General features: G+C 40.3%; 1 protein-coding gene across 1 annotated transcript; it reads right to left on the minus strand.

Moving 5' to 3' along the window:
• Positions 1–57: 57 nt before the first annotated feature.
• LOC136433632 (uncharacterized) lies at positions 58–20,831 on the minus strand. Its single transcript, XM_066426039.1, has 9 exons — positions 20,709–20,831; positions 6,106–6,343; positions 5,704–5,791; positions 5,017–5,136; positions 4,421–4,573; positions 3,607–3,741; positions 3,024–3,218; positions 2,405–2,485; positions 58–945 (listed from the first exon to the last, which is right to left on the minus strand). Exons 2-9 carry the CDS (start codon positions 6,337–6,339, stop codon positions 806–808), a joined length of 1,146 nt encoding a protein of 381 aa, XP_066282136.1. The 5' UTR covers positions 6,340–6,343; positions 20,709–20,831; the 3' UTR covers positions 58–805.
• Between the last annotated feature and the right edge of the window lie 937 nt (positions 20,832–21,768).

Here is a 21,768-nt window from a genome sequence, read left to right on the forward strand (position 1 = left end):
CTGGAAGCTGTCATTTCCTCCAGAATCAACCCCCCAAAAAACTTGCCATACAGAATATGCTTGTCATCAATAGTTTAATTTCAACAATGTTGGGTCAAGAAAACAAAACAGGTATTCCTTTGTCTCTTTTCTTACCATATAAATGTACTACAGATAAACAAAAACAACTAAAATAACAACAAAGGTGTTCACAAAGTACTTTTTAGTTGTTAGAACACCTCTAGTATTTGCCATCTTCCTTTTTTTTAAAACAAAGACAAATATGAAAAAATAAAGTCCCTTAAGCTCCGTTCTGTATCAAAAATACTTTGCATGATAAATACTTTGCATCTTTCTTAGTATCTCTGGATGATTGTTTCCCAATCAAATTTCTCTGAGTGATCATCTAGCAAACTTCTCATATCAGAAATATCATTATCAAAATCTTTCCTCTAATTCACACTATTTCTTGTAACTTACAAGTAGTACTTATTCATATGATAGATAGCAGTAACAAAATATTTTTTTCATGAACTTTGACCACTCATATACAAGGGACTTCTGATTGGTTGCGACTTGCGATAGTCTTACACATTTACCATACTTTGCATCACATAAATCTAGTCAAACAAAACTCAAGGTGAAACAAAAAATGCACCAAAAACTGCTTGAAGCTTGCAGTATTGCAAACTGAAGCATGGGAACAAGCAGTAATTTATAAATTTGGAATGCTGGTTTATATAGAAAAGCTGCTTCCCCTGAAATTAACTCTTTCATCTTCATCAAGGAATGAAACAGGAACCGACTCTTCATGCATCTGCAGTTCTCACCACTGCTGCCAGGGGGCGCACTTGCCATGGAAGACATTGACTCCTCCCTCCACTTTGTCGGACAGCTCTGCCCAGAAGAAGGCCTTACAGTTCATCCATCCTTCTCTCTCCACCTTCCTCCTTATATCTGCATAGCCTATAACGAAAACATAAATAATTATTACAAGACCACATAGTTGTTGCTTCTTCCGAGGCACTATGACTAAACATTCAGTTTAGAAACATGCAAAAACAAATCAGTCTCCTTGACATAAGTTAACAATTCTTTGACTTAGAATGTAGTGGTAAGGATATGTTTTTATAGCCCCCAGTTCACTAGCATTAATGTTACACCTCTCATATGTCTTTAAGCTTTCTGTTATGTATTATGTCATTTCTTAAAATTCCATCATCTTTTTCTTCTTCTTCTTTGGCAGTCCAGTCTCGGAAGACTATCTGTGCGCCTCTGGAGTTCTCTTGTGACTTCTGATGTGGCTGGCTAAATCATATGACTGGCTAAATGGACCAATCATATAACCCATCTGTTTGCCTGCGGTGGGGGCAGTAAAGTTTAAATTTAGATCTGACACTACCACGGTTAACAGTTACTTACTTTACCATTGCTTTTGTTCATACACCATTCAACACTTTTTAACAAGCGCAAGCATGTTTGCATTTCCAGACACAGCTTATCTAGATCTGTGCCAGTAAAGTCAGGAATGCATGAAATTGGATGTGTCTGAGCATATTCATAACACCAGGAGCGCTCTGTCTCCCCAGGGAAGACGCATGAATAAGATTCTGTGTGCATAATCCAGTATGTAGGTCAAGGATCTTGTCATAAGTCTTGTGGTGAGGTCAGACAGGGTCATGGATCTTAAGGAAACCTGGTCCCCAGGGAGGGCTGGGCAATTGGGTTATCTCACCTTTAGCAGCTGCCTGTCATGCTTGTTAGGTCTAGAGTTTCATAACTGATTCCTCAAAGGACTTGTGATACTGGGAACAGGTCTGTGGTTATTTCTTAAGACAAGGCCATGGGAAAATTTATTTCCTACCGGAAGGCCTTTGGCCCCATCAGGACCTCTCTCTTTGACATTCCAGAGGTTAGATATAGTATATATCATTACAGCGTGTCTACCGAGGAAATATGGCACCACTTTCACACAAAGCAGGGCTGTTGCAATATTGTCCACCCGCCAAATCATGGCAGTCCGAGTGGATGTACATAAATGTGCCAAGTACTGAAACTACAAATATAGTTGTATTTAGACGTTGCACTGTACCAAATACAAAACAAAGACTGTACACTATACACACAAAGCATGGTTGTAGTAAATTTTTCACTTGCCTAATATTGGCACCCTATGTGCATGCTCATAAAGGAGTTAAGTACTGAAATCACTTGTACTTTAATATAGCACAGTACCAAATGCAAAACAAAGACTCACTAGTAAATGTTTCACACCACCTTGGGATCTGGGAGTGCATGAGGACAGGAGAAAGCGTTTTGCAAATCACATGCAGAGACAGTTGTAGGAGTCAAGTTGAAGAACAAATACTTGCAGAAGCCATTTCATGGACTGTGTAAACACCACCAATACACCTATTTGACTCACCTGGCTGTGAGGACAGAATCATGCCATGGGCACTCTTGTCCTCATTGTACACCATGATAGCCTCCTGTGTGTCATGGCCCCCTGGAAAATACCAAGAAAAACAGTCAGACGTGTTTATGAAAAAGTAAAGGTTTCTTTTCCTCTATTCAGATTTTTTTGGTAAAGAAAGTTTTTCCAACACTGGTATGCACACATGTAGTACAGATCTCAAATGCACTGTATACCACAGAAGACATGTCATCCCTCATTCTTGCAGAACTAGATTAAGGCAGCACACAAGTTGAGTGCCTTTTTCAAGTGAATTCTCTTTTGTCCAAATGGCATCTTCTCCCAACAGACCTTTGTAATGGCCAAACACTCTGCAAACAGGAGTTCTTGATGACTTTTTAATCCATCTACCTTTGATATTACAGGTCAGTGTTGTGCCCCACAGCTTTTATGTCTTAAGAGTGGCAGACAATAATGATTCTACTGAGTGTAAGGGTCGTTCCAAGGACAACATGTGAAATGGAGAAAGGAGTCATTATCTTTTCTGGGTATGATTTATGAAACAAGGGGACTACAAGAGCTAACATTACCTTCTGTGCATTTACTCGTCTTGAGGAACAACAATACATACCAATGGGTGCCTGCACCTTGACTATGAACTGCTTCTTCTTGAGGTATTTCTGGTTCCTTGAGATGTTTGAGGCTGCTGTATCACTGCTGTTCATGTGGATGGAGAATGTAGGACGTTGGGCTGTCCTGACATTACTAAGGGTAGTTATGTAGCCACCTGGTATTGCCTGTTCTATTGGCACAGCTACAACATACCCTGTAGGAAGATGTTTATGTCAGATGTTGTGTGCAAAAAAGCTGTGAAAAATACCACAATAAAAGTTTATTTCATGACAAACTAGAGGGGTCAAACCTGTGTCACTTTTTCCCAGGCACAAGAGCTATCTATCACCCATAGATTATGACCATAGTTTGTCCGAAACAAGAGATATCAAAATCCGAAGTTCCACTGTAGTATCTTGGAAATCTGCCAGGGGCCTCCAAAATCTAATCAGTTCCAGTTTTTGTCAAAAACTACCAACACAGAGATAGACACACAAATAAATCCTAAGGACGCAGGGTTTAGTATCTGCTTGGATATACATAACCACAAACACACACAATCATTTTTTACATCAGAACTAGATACCATGACCATGACCCACCTTTACACTCATGCTTGTGGCCACCTTCCTTCCAGTCTTTAGCCTGACACTCCTTACTACAGTAGAACTTGACATGGCAGCGAGCACATCTCTTCAGGTTGGTACCAGGACTGTTGCACCAGGAGCAACAGGCACCTACATAAACAGTAAACACTGTCAGCCTTCATCATGTGTACAGTACTGCTGGCTCAACACTGCAACCTTCTACTGAACACCTGTGTTGTAACGAGCCATTGTGTAGGGCAGTGGGCCAAGGTTAGCCAATTTAGGTTTGCATGTGGTACATTGGTACAGTATATGAGCAACATCAATCACTCTATTATTGAACCTTGCAAACGGACTGGGAAATCAGCAGGACTGTAGCATTATCAAATGTAAAGATACTGTCATACTAGTGTCTCATTTCTATTGATTGAATGATAAATTGAAACCCTGCCTGAATATCTGCATTTGCAGGATTCATAGAGGATCTCCTTTTAGCTTGAAACAACTTACAGGGATATAAAGGCTTTCAACAATGTATTGTGGTAGAAAGCCTTAAATAATTGGGTAGTCATTTTTGTCTGGTTCAACTATCTTTTAAGAGGACTTTATCTAAAATTCAGTCAATGATTGAATAATGATATACAACTGTAATACAGTCAGACTTGTGCAAGTGAAAACCTTGTAATGAGTACCACCTGGTCAATGTGACTCCTTTTTGGTGATCCCTTGGATAATTTTTCCCTTTCAGAATTAAGAATCCTGACCACATGTCTACGTAGACCAGACCAATGGTCTTCTTGGGCAGTTTTGACTGTATCCAATCACTGACCAGCCTTCTCCTTGGCAGACTCCTTGTGGCTACTGTGTTTGTAGAGCAGAGCCTTGGTGGTGTCATCGTTCCTACACAGATCCAGGGAACTGGTGCCCTCCTCGTCATGGATGTTTGGGTCAGCACCATGCTTCAGCAGCAGCTTCAGGCAGTCTGAAAAAAATAGTCAAATTTTCATCCAGGGATAAACATTATTGAAAACGTTATTAAAGCCCCTGTCACACAACCAATGAGCCTGTGCCGTATTTGCTGATCACTAGAAGGTAGTTTGATCTAAAAATTGACAGATTGCCGCACATATTTGTTGCCTGAAAACTTACTGTTTGCTACATATCTAATTGAGCTTATGACGTGTGAACACAGTTAGGTTCTAAAAATCGTGAGATGATCAATGATTGAGAGAACACTGTGTGTATTACTGTCGAAAATGTCATCTAGAGCTCACAAACTCATCAGTCTATCCATTTCTGTGCTGTGTGATAACCATGCATGGCCAATAGTCCACTTCACCCTTAACACTGAAATCGGCAAACAATGGGAACAGATCTAAGGACTGGGTTTAAGATATATGTAACAGCTAGTAGGAGATATTTCACCATGATTTCCTTGCAGAGCAGCTCCATGCAGAGGTGTGGAGAGTGTGTTTGTCCTGGCGTTGACATCAGCCTTTCCTTCCTCTATTAGTATCCTGGCGACATCCACATTGGGCTTCCTCCCTGGGTACAACCACACAACAGTCAGGAACGTGAATCATCACATGTCCTGGATCTACCATGAAGTTCAGACTCTAGCTTACACACTGTCCTCGAAATGCTGAAAGTATAAGTAGCAAAAGTGCTTTTGTATTGGGTGACCTTATGACAAGTTTGTAAGTTGGCCAATGTCAACTTTCCTGTCCTACCTTCCGCTGGATATCACAAGTTCCTGTGCTTCGAAAATATTGCTTCCTGAATTTAAATGTAGTACAAAATATAATACTTATCCTCTACTAAGATGTAACCTTGTTGTAGTGCGTATCTAGATCATACATGTACAATATAAATGCAGGCACTCCGTTCAATGTCTCAGTTGTAACATTATCAACCCTCCAGGTTCCACTTACATTACATTAATTTAATGCTTGGTGAAACACATATGGCTAACTCAAAAACAATAGTTTTACAAGCAACAAGTAAATGTAGTGATTGGGCATAAAAAGACAGGTTAATTTGAGGACAGACAGGTTAATTTGAGGACAGACAGGTATGAATACAGGGAAGGCAGATGATCACAAAAGAGGATACCTGTGCAGTAGAAAAGAGGAGTGAAGCCGAGCATGTCTTTTTGGTCTACAACGGCTCCTTTCTGTATCAGCAGCCTTACTGAGTCCAGCTAAGAAAGCACAGAACAAGAGGTCGGGAATAACCTGCACACTCACAAACCAGCTCACAAACTACAGGAAATACATCATTCATAGCAATGGTAAGAGGAGTACAAGCATGTCTAAAAGTAATAGCCAGGTTTTGATCAAGCTTTAAAGAAATGTTGCACTACCCTACACACTTACTTAGTACTGTGCTTCACTGAAAATCATGAGCCATGGTGAGGCTGCACTGCTCTACTAGCTATTGAAAAAGCACTATGCTTTACCTAATTTACTACCAAAGAATTCATGCACCACAAGTATTAAGTAATTGTTTGAGTACCCGTTCGTAAACAACAGCCCAGTGCAAAGCTGTCATCCCACATTCATCCTTCTCCTCCAAGTCCACCATCCCAACCTCCACACCCATGGTCACGTAGTCCTTGAACAGGTCGAAGGTGTCTGGACAGGCAGCCATCATGGCCAGGTCAGTGGTGGGGTTGGCAGGAGTGGTGATGCCGGCTTTCTGTTCCCCCGACTCCATCTGCTCAATCAACTTCTGCTTTTCCGCCATCATGGAACTGTAAAAACAGTTTATGACACGGTTTCAATCTATTCTATATCACAACCACATAATTTGAAACTTGAGTTGTGAATCATTTGTTATATTGGGTTTAGAAGGCAACTCTATGCCAAAACAGATGTAACTGTTTGTGAATAGTACATGGTCATAAAAACAAATGTCTATGCAACCGAAACACAAACAATATGGAGTGATAACTTTACGAGGTTTGTCTGATTTTCCAGTAGACTAGCAGAAGCCCAACATTGTCTTAAGTCATGGCCACACTCCACCATTGCCTTTAGTTTATATGTGTTTGCTCCATCCTAAAAATGGTGACAATTGCATCCTTTAATGTGGTAATAGATATGGAGCGCCATTATATCACATATATTTCACATTATTTCCTAGCGGTGTATTATTACCTTTGAACCACTTTATCATTCATAATCTTTCCATGATGTGCATAAACCTGCTGAAGTCATTGTTCACCTGTGACCGTAGAGGCCCTGGGGCAATTACAAAATGTATGTTGTACAGATTGGTAATTAGATCTGCTGTTAATACACATTATAGACACCACCTATCGTCCAGATGGTGAACTGCAGTTTGTCACGGCATCAGTAAGCCATATTGTGGAAAAACCTTAAGTTGGACATCTAAATTCGAATGCAAAACTCACAAAACCCTGGTAAAGCTCACAATGAATCATTGAATGATTTTTGGAGGTATGTAGAATGCAAACCATCAAACATAACAGCAAACAGCCTGGTAGATTCGGCCAATTAGAAACCTGTCCTTGTACATGTATCTAGGTCAACTTTCATCTTCATGTGTTTCTGCTGTTGCCACCCAACATCATTAATTTTGTTGGACACAGGGTTGAGGTTTTCATCTGTCTGGTGTAGATTTAACATTTTTAAGGTGAACAGTTGTTTCTGGTTATTTGAAATTATCAACCCCAACAAAAGACATCAGAAAACCACATTTTTGCTATCATTACCCATTTCTTAATATCCAACTGACCAGGCCTATCACAAACACACATATAACTGCTATGCTCCCTGCAATACAGCAAGCACCGCTTCTATCAATGTTCTTCAGTTTACATAATGTATTTCTGACCCATTTTCAAGCCGCCAAAATATTCATTATGCCTCAATCTATCACCCAGGTAGTTCAAGATAATACCCGCAATTGCAAATTTGATTTGGGAGACCCACTTTCTGAATCCCACGGGATTGTGGCCTGCCAGTAAGTAGGTCAAAGGTAGCAAATGAGGAAGGTTTGCCATCTATGCTTCCTTTCATCCATCTTTGTGAAGTGCACATCAATACACATGTACAGTTTAATACTCTATATCAAACTCACAGATGGCTACAGATCATTGTACTTCTGCAAAGAACTTCAAGAAGTAGCTTTACTTACAATTCTAAGCTAGCTACTTCACAGGAGAATTATATGCATAATGTATAATTAAGCATTTTACCATGCAGGAACTTTCCAATTTCATCTTTAGTTCCTTGTAGGAAATCTAAAGAAATGTGTGTCTTGGTTACATGTCTAACAGTTACATATTGTTACATGTATAAAGTGTTGATTCAACAATGTAGCGGACCATACAGTGCAGACATCCTGAAATCCATGTATCATTCTCCAGATGGGACCAGTCACGTCATTAGCATATTAAAATGAAGTATTTGCCTGTTATTAGAGATATGTCTGATGTTCTGCTTGTCATTCACCTAATCTTCATGTATTTCGATTTCATATTCAAGGGATATCTATTTCAAAATATGTAGCTATGTTCATTGTGTCTCTATGAAATCATCTAAAAGAACACAAATTTGACAAAAACATGAAATCAACCGAGGACTTCATGACTTTGTAAATACAATATTACTGGTGAAATTTAAGTGTTGCATCTGCAACTTCAGAATGTCAGGAGATCTTTAAAAATGTATTCATAGATATATTCAACACAAAAAGTCAAAGATAGGGCAGATAGCGATATCTATGTTCTTGGGTCAAGGTTAGGTCATGTTATCTCTTGGTTCATCTGACCTTCTTTAGCCTGGAAGGGAAAATTCGATCAAGACACAGCTGTTTGGGAAGTGATACTGTATGCAGGCTGTCTATACACATAGACTACTTTGTCTTTCATGAGAGACTAAATGCAGGGCTGTGTCCAGGACCTATCTCTCCATCCCAGGACAAAAACTTGCCTGCAGTGAAAAACATTCACCCCATCCGTCCAAAGATTTGAACTTCATGACATGAAACTGATTAAATGGTATTTTCATCAGCTTAAAACGCCAGACTTAACAATGAAAATCAACAACATTGGCTCCTGAACAATGAGTGGGACGGGAAAACTTCAAAGCTGGAGATAGCCCTGACTAAATGAAAGATACAACAGTCAGTTGTTCATCAGACTGATCTGAGTCCCAATCCAAGGGGCACGACTTGTCGACTACTAGTAGACTCCTTGATGGTAAAACCAGCCTCTGTTGCAGCCCTGTTGGACATCTTTTTTCCCAACAACTATGGCCAGCAAACAGGTCTCAACTGCTGTTCTGCCACCTAGTGGCTGTAAGAAAACTGTGCGCAGTTGTTGAAAATAATGTACCAGACAGGGGCGCAACAGAGGAAAGGTAAAACTATCTGGATTGTATCTTGGTAAAACCAAAATTTAGGACAAATTAGGAGAAAATGAAAAGGTCTGGATGTCTGTATCAAAGTCAACCTGAAATGTTTTTTTTCTCTTCAATACAGCAAAAGTAGCTTATTCCAAACAAATCCAGAGTTGGCCCTTATAAAAAGCCATTTGCTAGTTGGGCTGATCATGTATCAACGTGTTCATGCCAAACCAATAATAAAAAATTCAATATTATTGCACGTAGAACCTTTCTTACAGAATTTCAGAGTAAAATCAGTGGACAAACGGATTGTTTGTCACCAGCAGAAAGTTGCCAGATGCACCATACATGTGTCGATGATGTCTCTAGAGTCTAGTCCTCGACCAACAACTTACCAGTACTGAGTTCAAGGTTGTTTTCAAGGAAGGTTATGCACAAATACAGTAACATTCCACTACTCTTTGTCACCAATAGGATTGTACAAGTTTCACAGTGCAACAGATTTTGTCAAACAATTGCTGTTTTTGTTTGATGGTTTAGGGCAGGCCACTCCTGTTTTTGTATGATCAATTAGAGCAGATTGTTTGTTTTTCTGAAGGACAAGGCCAAACCTTGTATTGACTGATGGGCTTTCTTTCAATAATACCTTTGTAAGGTTTCTCTTGTGGAAAATTTGCTACATATGGCAAGGAAACCTGGCACTCCTTGAAGTTGACTCATTCTGTTCTGGCACTCCAAGTATGTAACGTTACATGCTGCTTGAAAAGTCAAGGTCATTTGACTTGAGGTTGGTTTACTATGGAAAATAATCCAGCTTATTGACAAGAGGTTTTCTTTCAGGACAGGACAGGTAAAACCTTCATGTGAAGCTGGGATAGCCTCAGGCTGAATACTTACTTAACCCCTGCGAATGGTTTCATCAGTTCCCTTAAACGCTGGCAGATAAATTCCACCTTGCTGTGAATAAAGAAAACTCTGTACCCTTTGCCTTTCCATTAGAGGCAGTTACTGCCGAGCGACTTAACATTGACAGATCACTCAGCGAATTTCATTGATGAGTTTTCTACTTTTTGCGTTTTTCTTTTAATCATATCTTTCCATCGTGCATCATATTGCAATCATAAAATCAAGAGTCACATAAATCCAATTTTGGTTGCCCAATGGTTGCCATCTAGTGGAAAGAGGGCCTGAGGCATGCTACTGTATGTACACCAAGAACCATATTCTCGGCCTCATGTTGGGTTATCCTGCTGATTTACTAGTAGAAAATGAGAACACTGAGACTTGATCTGGATATTTTTCAATACAAAACCAAGATCTAGATACAGGAAGTGCAGACTCTTGACTCACTTCCTCAGTGTCAGGATATTTAGCATACCTCACATCTGCTGAACCCAACATACCAGGGTAATTTGGTGGTGTTGGTATTGCATAAGGAGACCTAGCCCTGCTGACCCGTTTCAGGGTCAAGGGCACAAGGGATTTACCAACACTAAGGAGCCCTTTCACGGCACCAGACCTTTCTGAAACAACATGCTGACTCCAAGCTGCATGAAATAAAATCTGCCTGTCTTATAAGGAAGTCTTTCTTTCTTGTGGGCAGACCATGCTAATGGGAACCAGGCTTAGACCATAAGGGAGAAACCATGGCTTGTTATGGGGAAGGTATTTTCTCCTTTTTCAAAGGAACAGTTTGTGTGGCTTCCAGTTTTGTCACAGTAGTTTTCCTTGACAATTTTCTTGGGCAAATATATTACCATTACCCTTGGCTTAAGCTTGTGCAAAAAGCTTTTCGTGTTCTTTGTTTAATCCAACCCCACTGTAATCCTCCTCGGTCTGTCCCCTAAAAGTAAAACAGTAAAACTTCTGGAGGTGTCCAAATGTAGTGCTTGTTTGGTCTGGTGCTAACAAGGCCTGTCCTACCTGCATTGCTATAATTTAAATGATAGCATTTCTGTTTTTCTCCATTGATGAAGTGCTATCAAATTAATGGACACAATATGTTCTTAATTTCAATGCTTCTTGGCTTTGGTTTTCACATCTGAAAATATAGATGTTTGTCCCACCTCCCCTAATGCAGAACAGCAAAACAAAACCCCTTACAAGATAATGCAGTTCTTTTATGGACATGTTTGATCACTTTCTAACGAGAATTTTGCAGAAGAGATTGTTTTCCTTATCACATGTTACCACCTTAGTCAGCAAACACGAAGACTAAATCCTCTATAGCTCAAGAAGCACCTAATGCCATAGTAAATGGGTTTGTTGGAGGTCTCTGACTGTGGGTGAGAAATTGTGGTGACCATGCAGGTATCAATTGGGTATGAAAGAAGCTGAAGGAGTTGTGAGCTGCTTTCCTTTCCAGGATAAATACTTAACTCTTCACGAATTAAATGTGGTATGTTTACGAGTGCCTGTGTTTGTCAAGGCTTGTGTGGATACATCAAACAAAAATCAAAGGCAATGGACACAAAAAGCTGTACTGATTTATTCTGTTAATTCAGAAGAGAACAAGCACTTGTGAAGCACAACAATTCTCCCTTACAAACTACACATATATAACTCAAAATATCTGAGCTTTTTGTAACGTATCTTCCGATGTTGCTTCATACAGCACAGATTGACATAAATCTTTGTGGTGGATATCAACAAAGACTAATTCTTCTTCAAATAGAAAATTATTTTTCAACATTTCTCATCATCATTCCTACCAGTACCACCCATCAAAGTGCAATTTACAACTATTTAAATGGTAACTGACATTGCTAGTAAAGTAGCTGGAGACATTTAAGAAGAAGAGTGGTGTGTTGTATACATTACAATACATATCCTACTGTTCCAATCTTGGGTGGAAGATTTTCATACTGAGCAGAACCAACCCCCTGGGAGCACCATAGCTGATGGTGGTGGGCAAGTATCTGGGACAAATGCAAATGAACTTTTTACCTCGCCTAAAGACAGGAGTGCTTTGGGAACAGATAAACAGAACATCATTAATATCATGCAGAAATTTGATTTATAATATTTCATGGCATATGGAGGGTGTGTTACAACATTTATGTTATAAAACATTGCCTGTCATAATTTAACTTTTAACCTCTGAGCCAGGGCTGTCTCAAGCTTTTAATCTTTCTGTCCCACTCATTGTTTGGGAGCCAATGTGTTGAATTTCCTTGTGAAATTCGTCATGTTAAGCTTACAAAGATACATTTTCATCAATTTCATGTCATGAAGTTCAGATTTTGGGACGGACAAGGTAGAGATTTTTTCCGTCCCAACAAGCAAATTTCCGTCCCGGGACAGAGGGAGACAGCCCTGACTGTTCCAAGCAGACGTCAGAGGTGCGAAGAAGAGGTTCCGCTCCAGCTTGTTTTGACACTCTTTTTAGGTGTTTTTGTTGAGCTTTCACAAGAAAGAAAAATGACAAAATAGAAAGCCAGACAAAAACGTCTTAAGAAAAACAATCCGGAGCTGAACCTCTGCTTGTTGAGCAATCTGTGATGGAGAATTGTGCACTTGCTTTCTGAGTCAGCTATTTCTTTAACTAAAATTTACTTACAACATTATATTTCCTAGACATGTTAGTAAAGCATGGTTTTGCACCAAATACATCTGCTTTCAGATCATAGATCAAGGAGCTCCTTGCCAAAAGATGTCTGGCTTTCTGAACTCTATTGCTCTCCTTGATTATGTATTATCACCAAGTGCAAACGTACATCTGCTTAGAAAAAGGATCATTTGCATATTTCAGCGCAAGAATCCATCACGCCCTCCCTCCCTCAGATTGTACATTTTTAAGTCCCCTTTTTTGATACAAAATACAGGTATCCTATAATAGCTGTGATATAACTAGAAGCAGTCAAAAGAATAGGCATTTTGTGGAGAAGCCATATTCTTTTGGTTCACTGAGCAAGCAAAAACAAATGCTTTATCTTCAAGAAGATGTGAAGTCTTTGGTTCTTCTGTACCGTCTTTTAACTGGTACGTTTGCTTTTTACTGGTCGTCTCACCAAGGACAAAAAAACATTCCACATATTCGTACAAGATGCACAAAAGAAGCCAAAACAATACAGCAGCTTGATGGTTAGAAAATACCTCCCTAACACAGATGCAAGAAAGAAACAAAGCAAACGGGAAGTGGTCAAGCGTTTGTTAACGGCACATTACGACAGAGGCAAGTGTGTTTACATGTGTTTGTACACATCCCCATGGCAACTCCATCTAATCATTAGCAGATGGTACAATTAACAAGCAAACACCTCTTTTGGCAGCACACTGATAAAACTATGCACATAGAATCATTCACAAACATTTTTCACTCTAACTACAAAGATTTCCCTCCCAAAACAATCTCATACTATCACAATTAGAAGTTGTAACATTGCCTTGTGTTTGGATGCAGAGGGTAGAAGTGGTCAGGGGTCACTACAATATGACACACAACTGGCAAAGAAGAACCCTTGCACCAGTCATTTGGCAATTAAGACTGTTGAGAGTGACATTGCCAAATCTGCAGTACCTTCCACAAGAGCTGAAGGACCTCCTTTTCAGTTTTACCTCCAACTTTGATCTATTTCTAGACTGTGCTTCTGGTAATATATAGTGGTATTGTTTGGAGAGATATGGCAAGTGTGACACCAAGTTGTATAATGACTATTGAGATTTGAGTACATTTAAACTTAACTTTATTCCTGCATCTATCACAGTTGCTTCACAGATAGACCAAACTATGTGGCTGATCTGGGATGGCAGCCACTTTCCCATCGCCGCAAAACAGCCAGGCTGACCACCATGTTTAAAATCCTGCACAACACCATCTCTGTCCTCCACACCTCTAGTCTCGTCCCAGCAGCTCGATGCTCCTGCCGCACTAATCATGCTTTCAAGCTGCAGACCATCGCGTGTAAGACCAACTACTACAGGCTCTCGTTCTTCCCTCGTGCCATCAAAGAGTGGAATGAACTTGAGCGTAGTGTGGCAGAGTCCCTCTCCGACGGGCTTCGCTGCATTGAGGTGCCCCCCGTCCTTGTATATACCGGGGTATGTAAATATATAATTACTAACAACACTAAAAGTTTCACTTGTCCAGTTCTTGCACATGTCATTGTCCAGCCCCCTTTCTACCTCTTGTTTGCATCTGTTACTAACACTTGCGCAGCTGCTAATAATCCGACGAAAGGCGGGCTGAGCAGTATTGAAAATGATGATGATGATGATGATAACTATATGGCAGACAGAGAAAAAGGTTACTAGTATCCTTATCGTTGATGTTCAGTGTCACTTTCATTGCCCAAGTTTGCCAGTCTCAAACCACAGACAAGCAAAACAAACAGACAATAGATATACATGTTTATGTAGTGTATTGTACATTAAGCAACTCTCAGAACACCTGATGTTGTTCCGTGGTTAAAAGGTCAGGGATTAATAACTTATGTACACGTATTCCCATGAAGTTCATCTACGTTGGTAGAAGTCATTGTTGGATCAAGAGCTTAATTCCTTCTAGTAAGTTCTACAACCATGTACATATAGTTGAGCTGTGGAATCATTGTGACACAAGTGTGCAGGGATAAAAATACATCACACATGAACATATGCTCCAGGGCCTTTGTAGCTGTCATGTAGAGTACTGAGAAATCCAAGGATTAGAAATAAATATACCAAAAATTCATTTGCAGTGGGGGGGGGTGGGTGGGGGTAGACAGGGAGGTGTACATATTGTTTGGAGTTTACAGAATGGGACACTGAGTGCACTACTGACAGAAAATCTGTATTATTCTGTGTGATCATTTCGAGGTGGAGAGGTCACCGGAAAAAAAGGAAAAGTACAAATGTAAAACCAACACACATACATGTCCAGATTTACAGTACATAAACTGTTGAATGCCTCAAACATGTAGACAATATCATATTGTTCCAGTAGTGAATAGAACAGGATTACACCATCACAGCCTACTTTGTAGTCATTATTACTGACTGTTTGTATCTATCCTTTGCCCTTAATTAGAAGACAGCTCCTTAAGCTCATCAGCAAAGCAGTCTCCAAGCTATATCATCAGTGTATGGTGAAACATTTTTCTCTTAAATTTGGAAGTTGAGAAAAACAGTTCATAAACAGTAACAAAGCATAACCTGTAACATACTATAATTTTTACCATTACAATTGTAGTGTATTTGTACTATTTGACAGATGCTGGTTTCTAGATTATACAAAATATTTGGCAGGTACTGGTTTCCAATTTATATACATTGTAAAATAATGTAAATAAAGTTTTTTAAATTCACTGCTGTCACCAAAATAAAATCTGTTGTGTACCTGCACTTGGGCAGATTTTACTGCTTATTCATATACTTATTCAACATTATTAAGAATATGTATATAATATAAACATCGCTTTACATGTATATTGCTAATACATTTCTTGAAAGTTTCACCTCAGTTAGGAGAGCACTGCTTCCCACATCTGTGGGCACCTGGTCACCGCAGCTCGGGCCAACCATCTACACAGTTGCACAGTGCTGCTTTGTTCGCATGTTACAAAGACCAACACAATGCAACCGTGGACAAGGTGGCTGAATGGGCAGTGCTCTCTACCTTCAATAACCTATCGTCTCTTTCTGGGAGCTCACCATCTATTGTTCTCCTTATGGCCATTACTTTGGCTATGACACTACCTTCTGCTGGTGGTGTTTCAGGTGGTATTGTTCCACAATGCATGCGTATCTAACGTTATTATATGACCTTTGCATAACAATCTGTACGACAAGGGTACTGTGCACTGCATTAACTCTCTTCTTGTGGCATTGCGTTATTGCCAGGCAGTTATCAAATCACATACTCCACTCAAGTTTGGAGTAGGTAATGCAGTCAGAGGAGCAATACAGATTTCAAGTGCGTTCAGGGTGCTTAGCCACAATTGAATGCCTGGTGGCCATGTCTTTGTAGTGCAGTAAGTAGGAGAAGTGCATGCAGTTCAAATTCAGGATCCCTGACTAAAAATGTTTTAGAGACAGCTTATTATGTCCATAATTTTTGTCGTTGTTGAATTGTTGAAATGCTGTTTGCTACGAAGAAAACTGAGAATAACTATTTTCTCTTCATCACACAATTCATCTTTAATCTGTCATGTTCACTGTTTCAGAAGCATTCACATTACATTTCTAAACACTACACCAGTTGCTATGATAGGTCATTTGGCAAAGTATTTACACAATTTTGCATGCAGCACAGGCTGATACATATCTTGTTTCTACAGATGCTCGTATTTAGTCATAACAAAGGCAAAACTAATTGCATTAATTGTTCTTTTACACATCCTTTAAAAATACTGTTGAAACTCTTTTTTATAACAATTTGAGGAACAAGTAATTGAATCAGTATGACCAAACAGATCCAAAAAAGGACGCATGACGCATCTTTCTAACAATAGAAGACACCTCAACATCAATACATGGATACTGTTGACCAAGTCTTAGTCATGACTTAATGCTATTCTCATGTGTCTCCACTGTTCAACTGAATCATTACAAATCACTCATGTACAGTATTCAGTAGTTTGTACAGATTGTATTCCAAGAGAATGTTATGTGATGCACTGATTGGATATATCGTAAAAATGTCTGCATAACAGAATACCTCCTAAAGAATACCTCAGTAAAATTAGCAGTTAGACCAAAATGATAAGAGAATGGAGGCAGGTTTGTCAAATTTTTGAACTTCAACATTTTTATTTAGCTTTTCTAGGAAGAAGTTTTGAATGAAGTGGGTGGGTTTATTGGTATAACTTAGCGGATTGTGTTGCTTGACTTGAGAGACAGTCATATTCTATCCCTGCAACAACAAAAATACATCAGCTTATTTTGTTCCTTGATGGAGACCATGGGTCAAGCCCCATGCCATATGGTCAAGAACTCTGACATGTGGCACAACACAATGGCCAACCTCTGGGACACAAATGTATGCATCTCAGCATGCCCCGCACCAATATTTCTTACCCAGCATATCTGTCAACATCTTCCTCCAGCACACAAAAAAATCAATAGGAACAAATACTTCTGGGACAGTCTGTATAGACGACATGGCAGTTAAGCTGATGAGAATGTAGGATCAATGGGTTAGTATGCGGTAATCTACTGTAAGCAGCTGTCTGACCTTGTTTTGGTCACTTATATTGTTATAACTGAAGCCTTTCTGGACATATTTTGTAGCTATATTATACTTCTAGCTTATCTTTTCAACACAATGGCATCAGATTTTGTTGTATACAATTTTGGCACTTTGACACTGCCACTTCCCCCAGATTGACCACAGCTTACATTATAACATATATATAGCAAGCTTAGCAATGAGGCAGGCAAGTGGTTTTCCAGCCGCTCCATACCCTGGCTTTTATTTAGCCGGGAGCTATTTTTTACCAAAACAACTGGAACCGAGTCTGTAACACAAGAGAGGAGCCAAATATCGTTAAGTGTCTCGCCATTTGGTCAAGGTAATCCAACCTTAGCCCTAGCAGGTTACTGTATAACCTGATTGATTTTCCCGGAAGTCAAGGTTGGGCAATGTGGTCAGCTCTTATCTTCAAACCTGGCTGTTTATTTCCTGTTTCTGCAGTCTGATAGATGAGGGCTTTTTTAAACTCAGCACAAACCTGACCTTGAACAAAACCACATTCCCAACTTAGCCTTGGGCTTTCTGTAATAATTGACAGCATGCACAAGTCTTTTCATATCATGCCTTTGACACAGAGCAAATGAAGTTCAAGAGAACAAAGGACGCATTTTGCTGGCTGCTAAAACAAGTGGCATGTGTAAACATGGCAAATTGGAAAAAAGTGACTCCAGTTGTCAGGTAAGACCTTTTTTGGAAACATGCCAAGATTTTATCAGGTATAACTGGGAAAGCCCTTTTAAGGATACAAAGTACTTTCTCTTGCATACTAATGAATCTCGCATATAGTCCTGGTGTTATTCAGGGAATATATAATGTCACAGGGAAAACAATGCCATTTGACAGACAAATAAAAAAGGGCAGAGTTTAGTTTTTGTGTGCATTTTTCGAAAAGTGTTTTTGTTTTGCATTCACATTATGTAGTTTCCTGCAATGTTGCAGAATGTATTAAGTCCTACTTCAGCTCCCCCGCTCCCCAAAACAACAAGTTTTAACTTGTATCCAACATGGCAACTTGAAAAGAGCAAACCCCGAAAAAGACTGAGTCAACATCATGGTTCTGTGGCTAGATCTGGGGCTGGGAATTGTAACACCATGAACATCTGAAATCATGAACCTACTGAGGCAAATAGAAGTAAAATATTTTTACATCTTCCTGTTGCGAAAGATGCGAGACAAAATAGTGTGTAGAAAATACTCTTTTGAAAGTTGTTGTGACAAGGAGGTCACCTGTTTTTCAGGGTGCCCAGGATTAACCCTGTTTGCCCAAGCGACACACTACCTGCAGCACACACACATCTGTGGGTAAGCCCTTGGTCAATACAACTGGACAGAAAGGTTGATGACCCTGACAGGGGATTTGTACATGGGGTGTTTCTATCAAGAGAAGCTTCATGTAGGTTTATCAAAATTGTCTAATGAACATGTCGGGAACTGTCCCTGTTCGGGCGTTTTGTCAACCAACGTTCATGGGAAATGGCGACACACACAGCTGAGCATGCATGCAAAAGCTGCAGGTTTTCAAGTTACCTTATCCACTACATTGCTTAGCACCCTTCCAAATCTCAATCAAGAGGACTGAATCACATAAAACAAACTATGTTTATACCAAGAGCTACAGCGGAATGTAATGTGCTGAATTCCAGGCCTGACTTAATAATTATGGCAGTGAACTTTCAATTTGTCCCTTTGTATTCATCGCAACATCATGCATGTTTGAGCTGAAATTGCTTGTGCAGTGGTTTGAAACATGAAATGTATGTAACATATATTTACTTGTGAACTTAACATGTTTAAAATAACAAGTTGGAACTCTCTCTGCTAAGTCAATTGATTGGATAACATTTCAATTGAAAAGGTCAAGCATTCCTGTTTTATCATCTACGCATTTTATACAAAAGTGGTTATCACACACATACACAAAATCACTGTGTATAAGTCATCTCAAAAAAAGCAAAGAATGACAGAATCAGCTGTTTTTTTTCCACATAGATTATTCGACTTCTAAGTTTGTGCACTCAACTCCATAGCCTAGTTACCTGTCTTGGAGAGGTCTCTAAGTAACAATGATTGAGTCAACACTTAGCACAACTGGTACGTCATAAATATTTCTAAAAAAGCATTTCGAAACAAGGATCCTAGTAATCTGTAAAAACTATCCTGTATGGGCGGGAAGATTTCTTCCCCAAACATCCTCAGATACGTCTTGGTCACTGATTAGCTGTTTGAACTCGTAGACTTCAGCCCTGACCCTGACACCATTGCACTATGCTGCTTTGGACATCTCAATGCACAGACAAGGCAGACAAATGCAATGGCTCAGGGGCAAAGCCATCCACCACACACACACACAGGCTCCTGTGGTTCAATCTTGGGTCACTGCTGCAGCTTTACTAGCAACAAGGCGGAATCGTTGCTTAGCCTCCACTTGATCAAGTTATAAACCGCCAATTCTTTTGTCACTGCGAGGGAGAGAATCGGGGCCAGTGCGTCCCCGTTTGTTCACTTTTGTTCCATTGGTAAGTAGACTGTTGTTATCAGCCGGAGAAGAAGGGTCTGAAGTTGATCATCAGCTCAAGTTATACACAGAGAAGCCGGGCACGGCCGCGACCCCCGCCCCTGTTTATTTCTTTATTTGTCACGCCATTTGGGCGGGAAACGCTGAAGATTCTGGGGCCCACGCTAAAAACGCGGGAAGACCGGGGGAATCTTTTGTTACAGTGGATCCATTTGCTACAAATGTTGCCATTACTGGTGAGGTTACGAGCGGGTGGAAGCATAAAACGCGGGCTTGGGAATGTAAACAAAGGGAAATCGCGGGTTGTTGGTTCCGTTTTCTTGGAGAAAACGAGCGGGAATGAAGGCGTTGGCGTGGCGCGCCTGGTCCTCATTGGAAATTCGTTGTTTAGGAAAACAACACATCTCGCGGCCGGATCGCGCGCCCGTCAAGGAGAAAAACGATCGAAAGCAGACCAAAATAACCTGGGTAATAACAAACACTGATAGCTAGCGTACGACTGGGATATGGTAAGGAAAATCAACAAAGCCTACGTAACCTGGGAGACCCCAAAACTATGCCATTGAGCGGGATAAGAGATCTGGGAGCGGGTCTTGCCTGGGCGGGCTGAGAATGGACCGTTTTTGGCCAGGCTCTCTAGGGAGTAAAAAGGGCCCGCGCAGAAATCTGATAGGGCTCTACCGCGTCCCCCGTTATTCGGGTCTTTTGAAAGTGCTTCAGGTAGAACATGATTTGGAGTGCTATCGCGTGTCCCCCGACACAATACACATACTTGTAAGGTCTTGTAGATACACAATCTCGGTCAGCGACTCGCTCAATGGGCGTTTTTTGGCGCGAGTGAGTAACATTTCTCGGGATTTGTCAGAGACAGTACCCACTTGGGCACGCTCTGCTGCTCCTCAATCGTCGAGGCCCGCGGGTTCGTCTGGTGTCAACAAAAACACCATGACAGTCACACATGCCCGACCACGGATGACTGAGCGAAACAATACACTCATTATGGCGAAAAAATGTTACGCTATGAAGACGGGAAGTAGCGAAATACTACGTGAGTACTTACCGAATGACAACAAAAGATTTTGGGTTCACCTCGCCAGTCCGCCTTTTCGGGGGCCCACCGTGCGCGTGCGCACGACGGCCCTCCAGATACGTGGCGCGAAAAACTCTGCATCTCGATTGGTCAATATTGAATCAAAACCACCAATCAGTGTCCAAGAAGAAGATGCATTACTACAAGAGTCACGTGGTACAAAGAGTGCAGGGTTTGAAGAGCCAGGGAGGCAACACATGTTTGATTTGAAAACAATGCTCTGTTTTCACGGTATATAGAGCCAGTGAATTATGCAAAGTGATACTCAAAGAACGCAAACAGTATCTAGAACGTAACGGACACAAAAACACCACCAGGAAGCTTGAAACGAGCGGTGAGTTTTGAAGGGAATGTTACACACCCAGTAACACCCAAGATCAATATTTGAGCAATGTCACGGTTCTAAAAACGGTCAAGGTTACACAGCTTCTGCTAAAAGGAAGCGACCTAATATAGCCCCAATAACAGGTAATAAAGATGTATGGTGTTATGCGTACGTGTATATTGTAGCATGTCGGATGGATAAGATTAAACAAACGAATACTGGTGAAAAGTCATCATCCCTGGCCAGCGTATCAAGCTGATGCAAAGGGGAATATCATATGGTCATATTTTCTATAATGTAACGTTTAAGTTAAAATCTTTGTCTTCTAAAAAAATAAATCCCGTCTTTCGTTGTTTTCCTGCTTGCGATGTAGAGCGCGGTACATCAAGGGATATGAGGCTAATTGTTGTTAGCTTATCATTTGAAGTCTGTAACGCAAACTCAGGGTGCGCTCAATCGGTTCATTCTTCATGACCTTTCCTGCATTGCGAAGAGTTTACGCAAGGAGATTTAATAGACGCAAAATGCTTTCATTTTTGTAGTCAAACTCAAATATGTCAACTTGTTTTAACTGGAAAACTATCATACTCTTATGCAAGGTGTTATTTACCAAATGTGAATTCATTTGAAATGTGAATTCATCTAACTATTTAATAGAACTCGTAAAAGTCTATGTATCTCATATCGATCAGTTTGATCTGAATT

Source organism: Branchiostoma lanceolatum, chromosome 1 (genome assembly GCF_035083965.1).
Source record: "Branchiostoma lanceolatum isolate klBraLanc5 chromosome 1, klBraLanc5.hap2, whole genome shotgun sequence".
Classification (NCBI taxonomy): domain Eukaryota; kingdom Metazoa; phylum Chordata; class Leptocardii; order Amphioxiformes; family Branchiostomatidae; genus Branchiostoma; species Branchiostoma lanceolatum.

Coding starts and splice junctions, on each gene's coding strand:
- LOC136433632 (XM_066426039.1), bottom strand. CDS start 6,339: ATGATGGCGGAAAAGCAGAAGTTGATTGAGCAGATGGAGTCGGGGGAA. Junction 3,742..4,420: donor GTCTGCCAAGGAGAAGGCTG/GTCAGTGATTGG, acceptor CTGTTTATGTAG/GTGCCTGTTGCTCCTGGTGC. Junction 946..2,404: donor GATTCTGTCCTCACAGCCAG/GTGAGTCAAATA, acceptor TTTTCGTTATAG/GCTATGCAGATATAAGGAGG.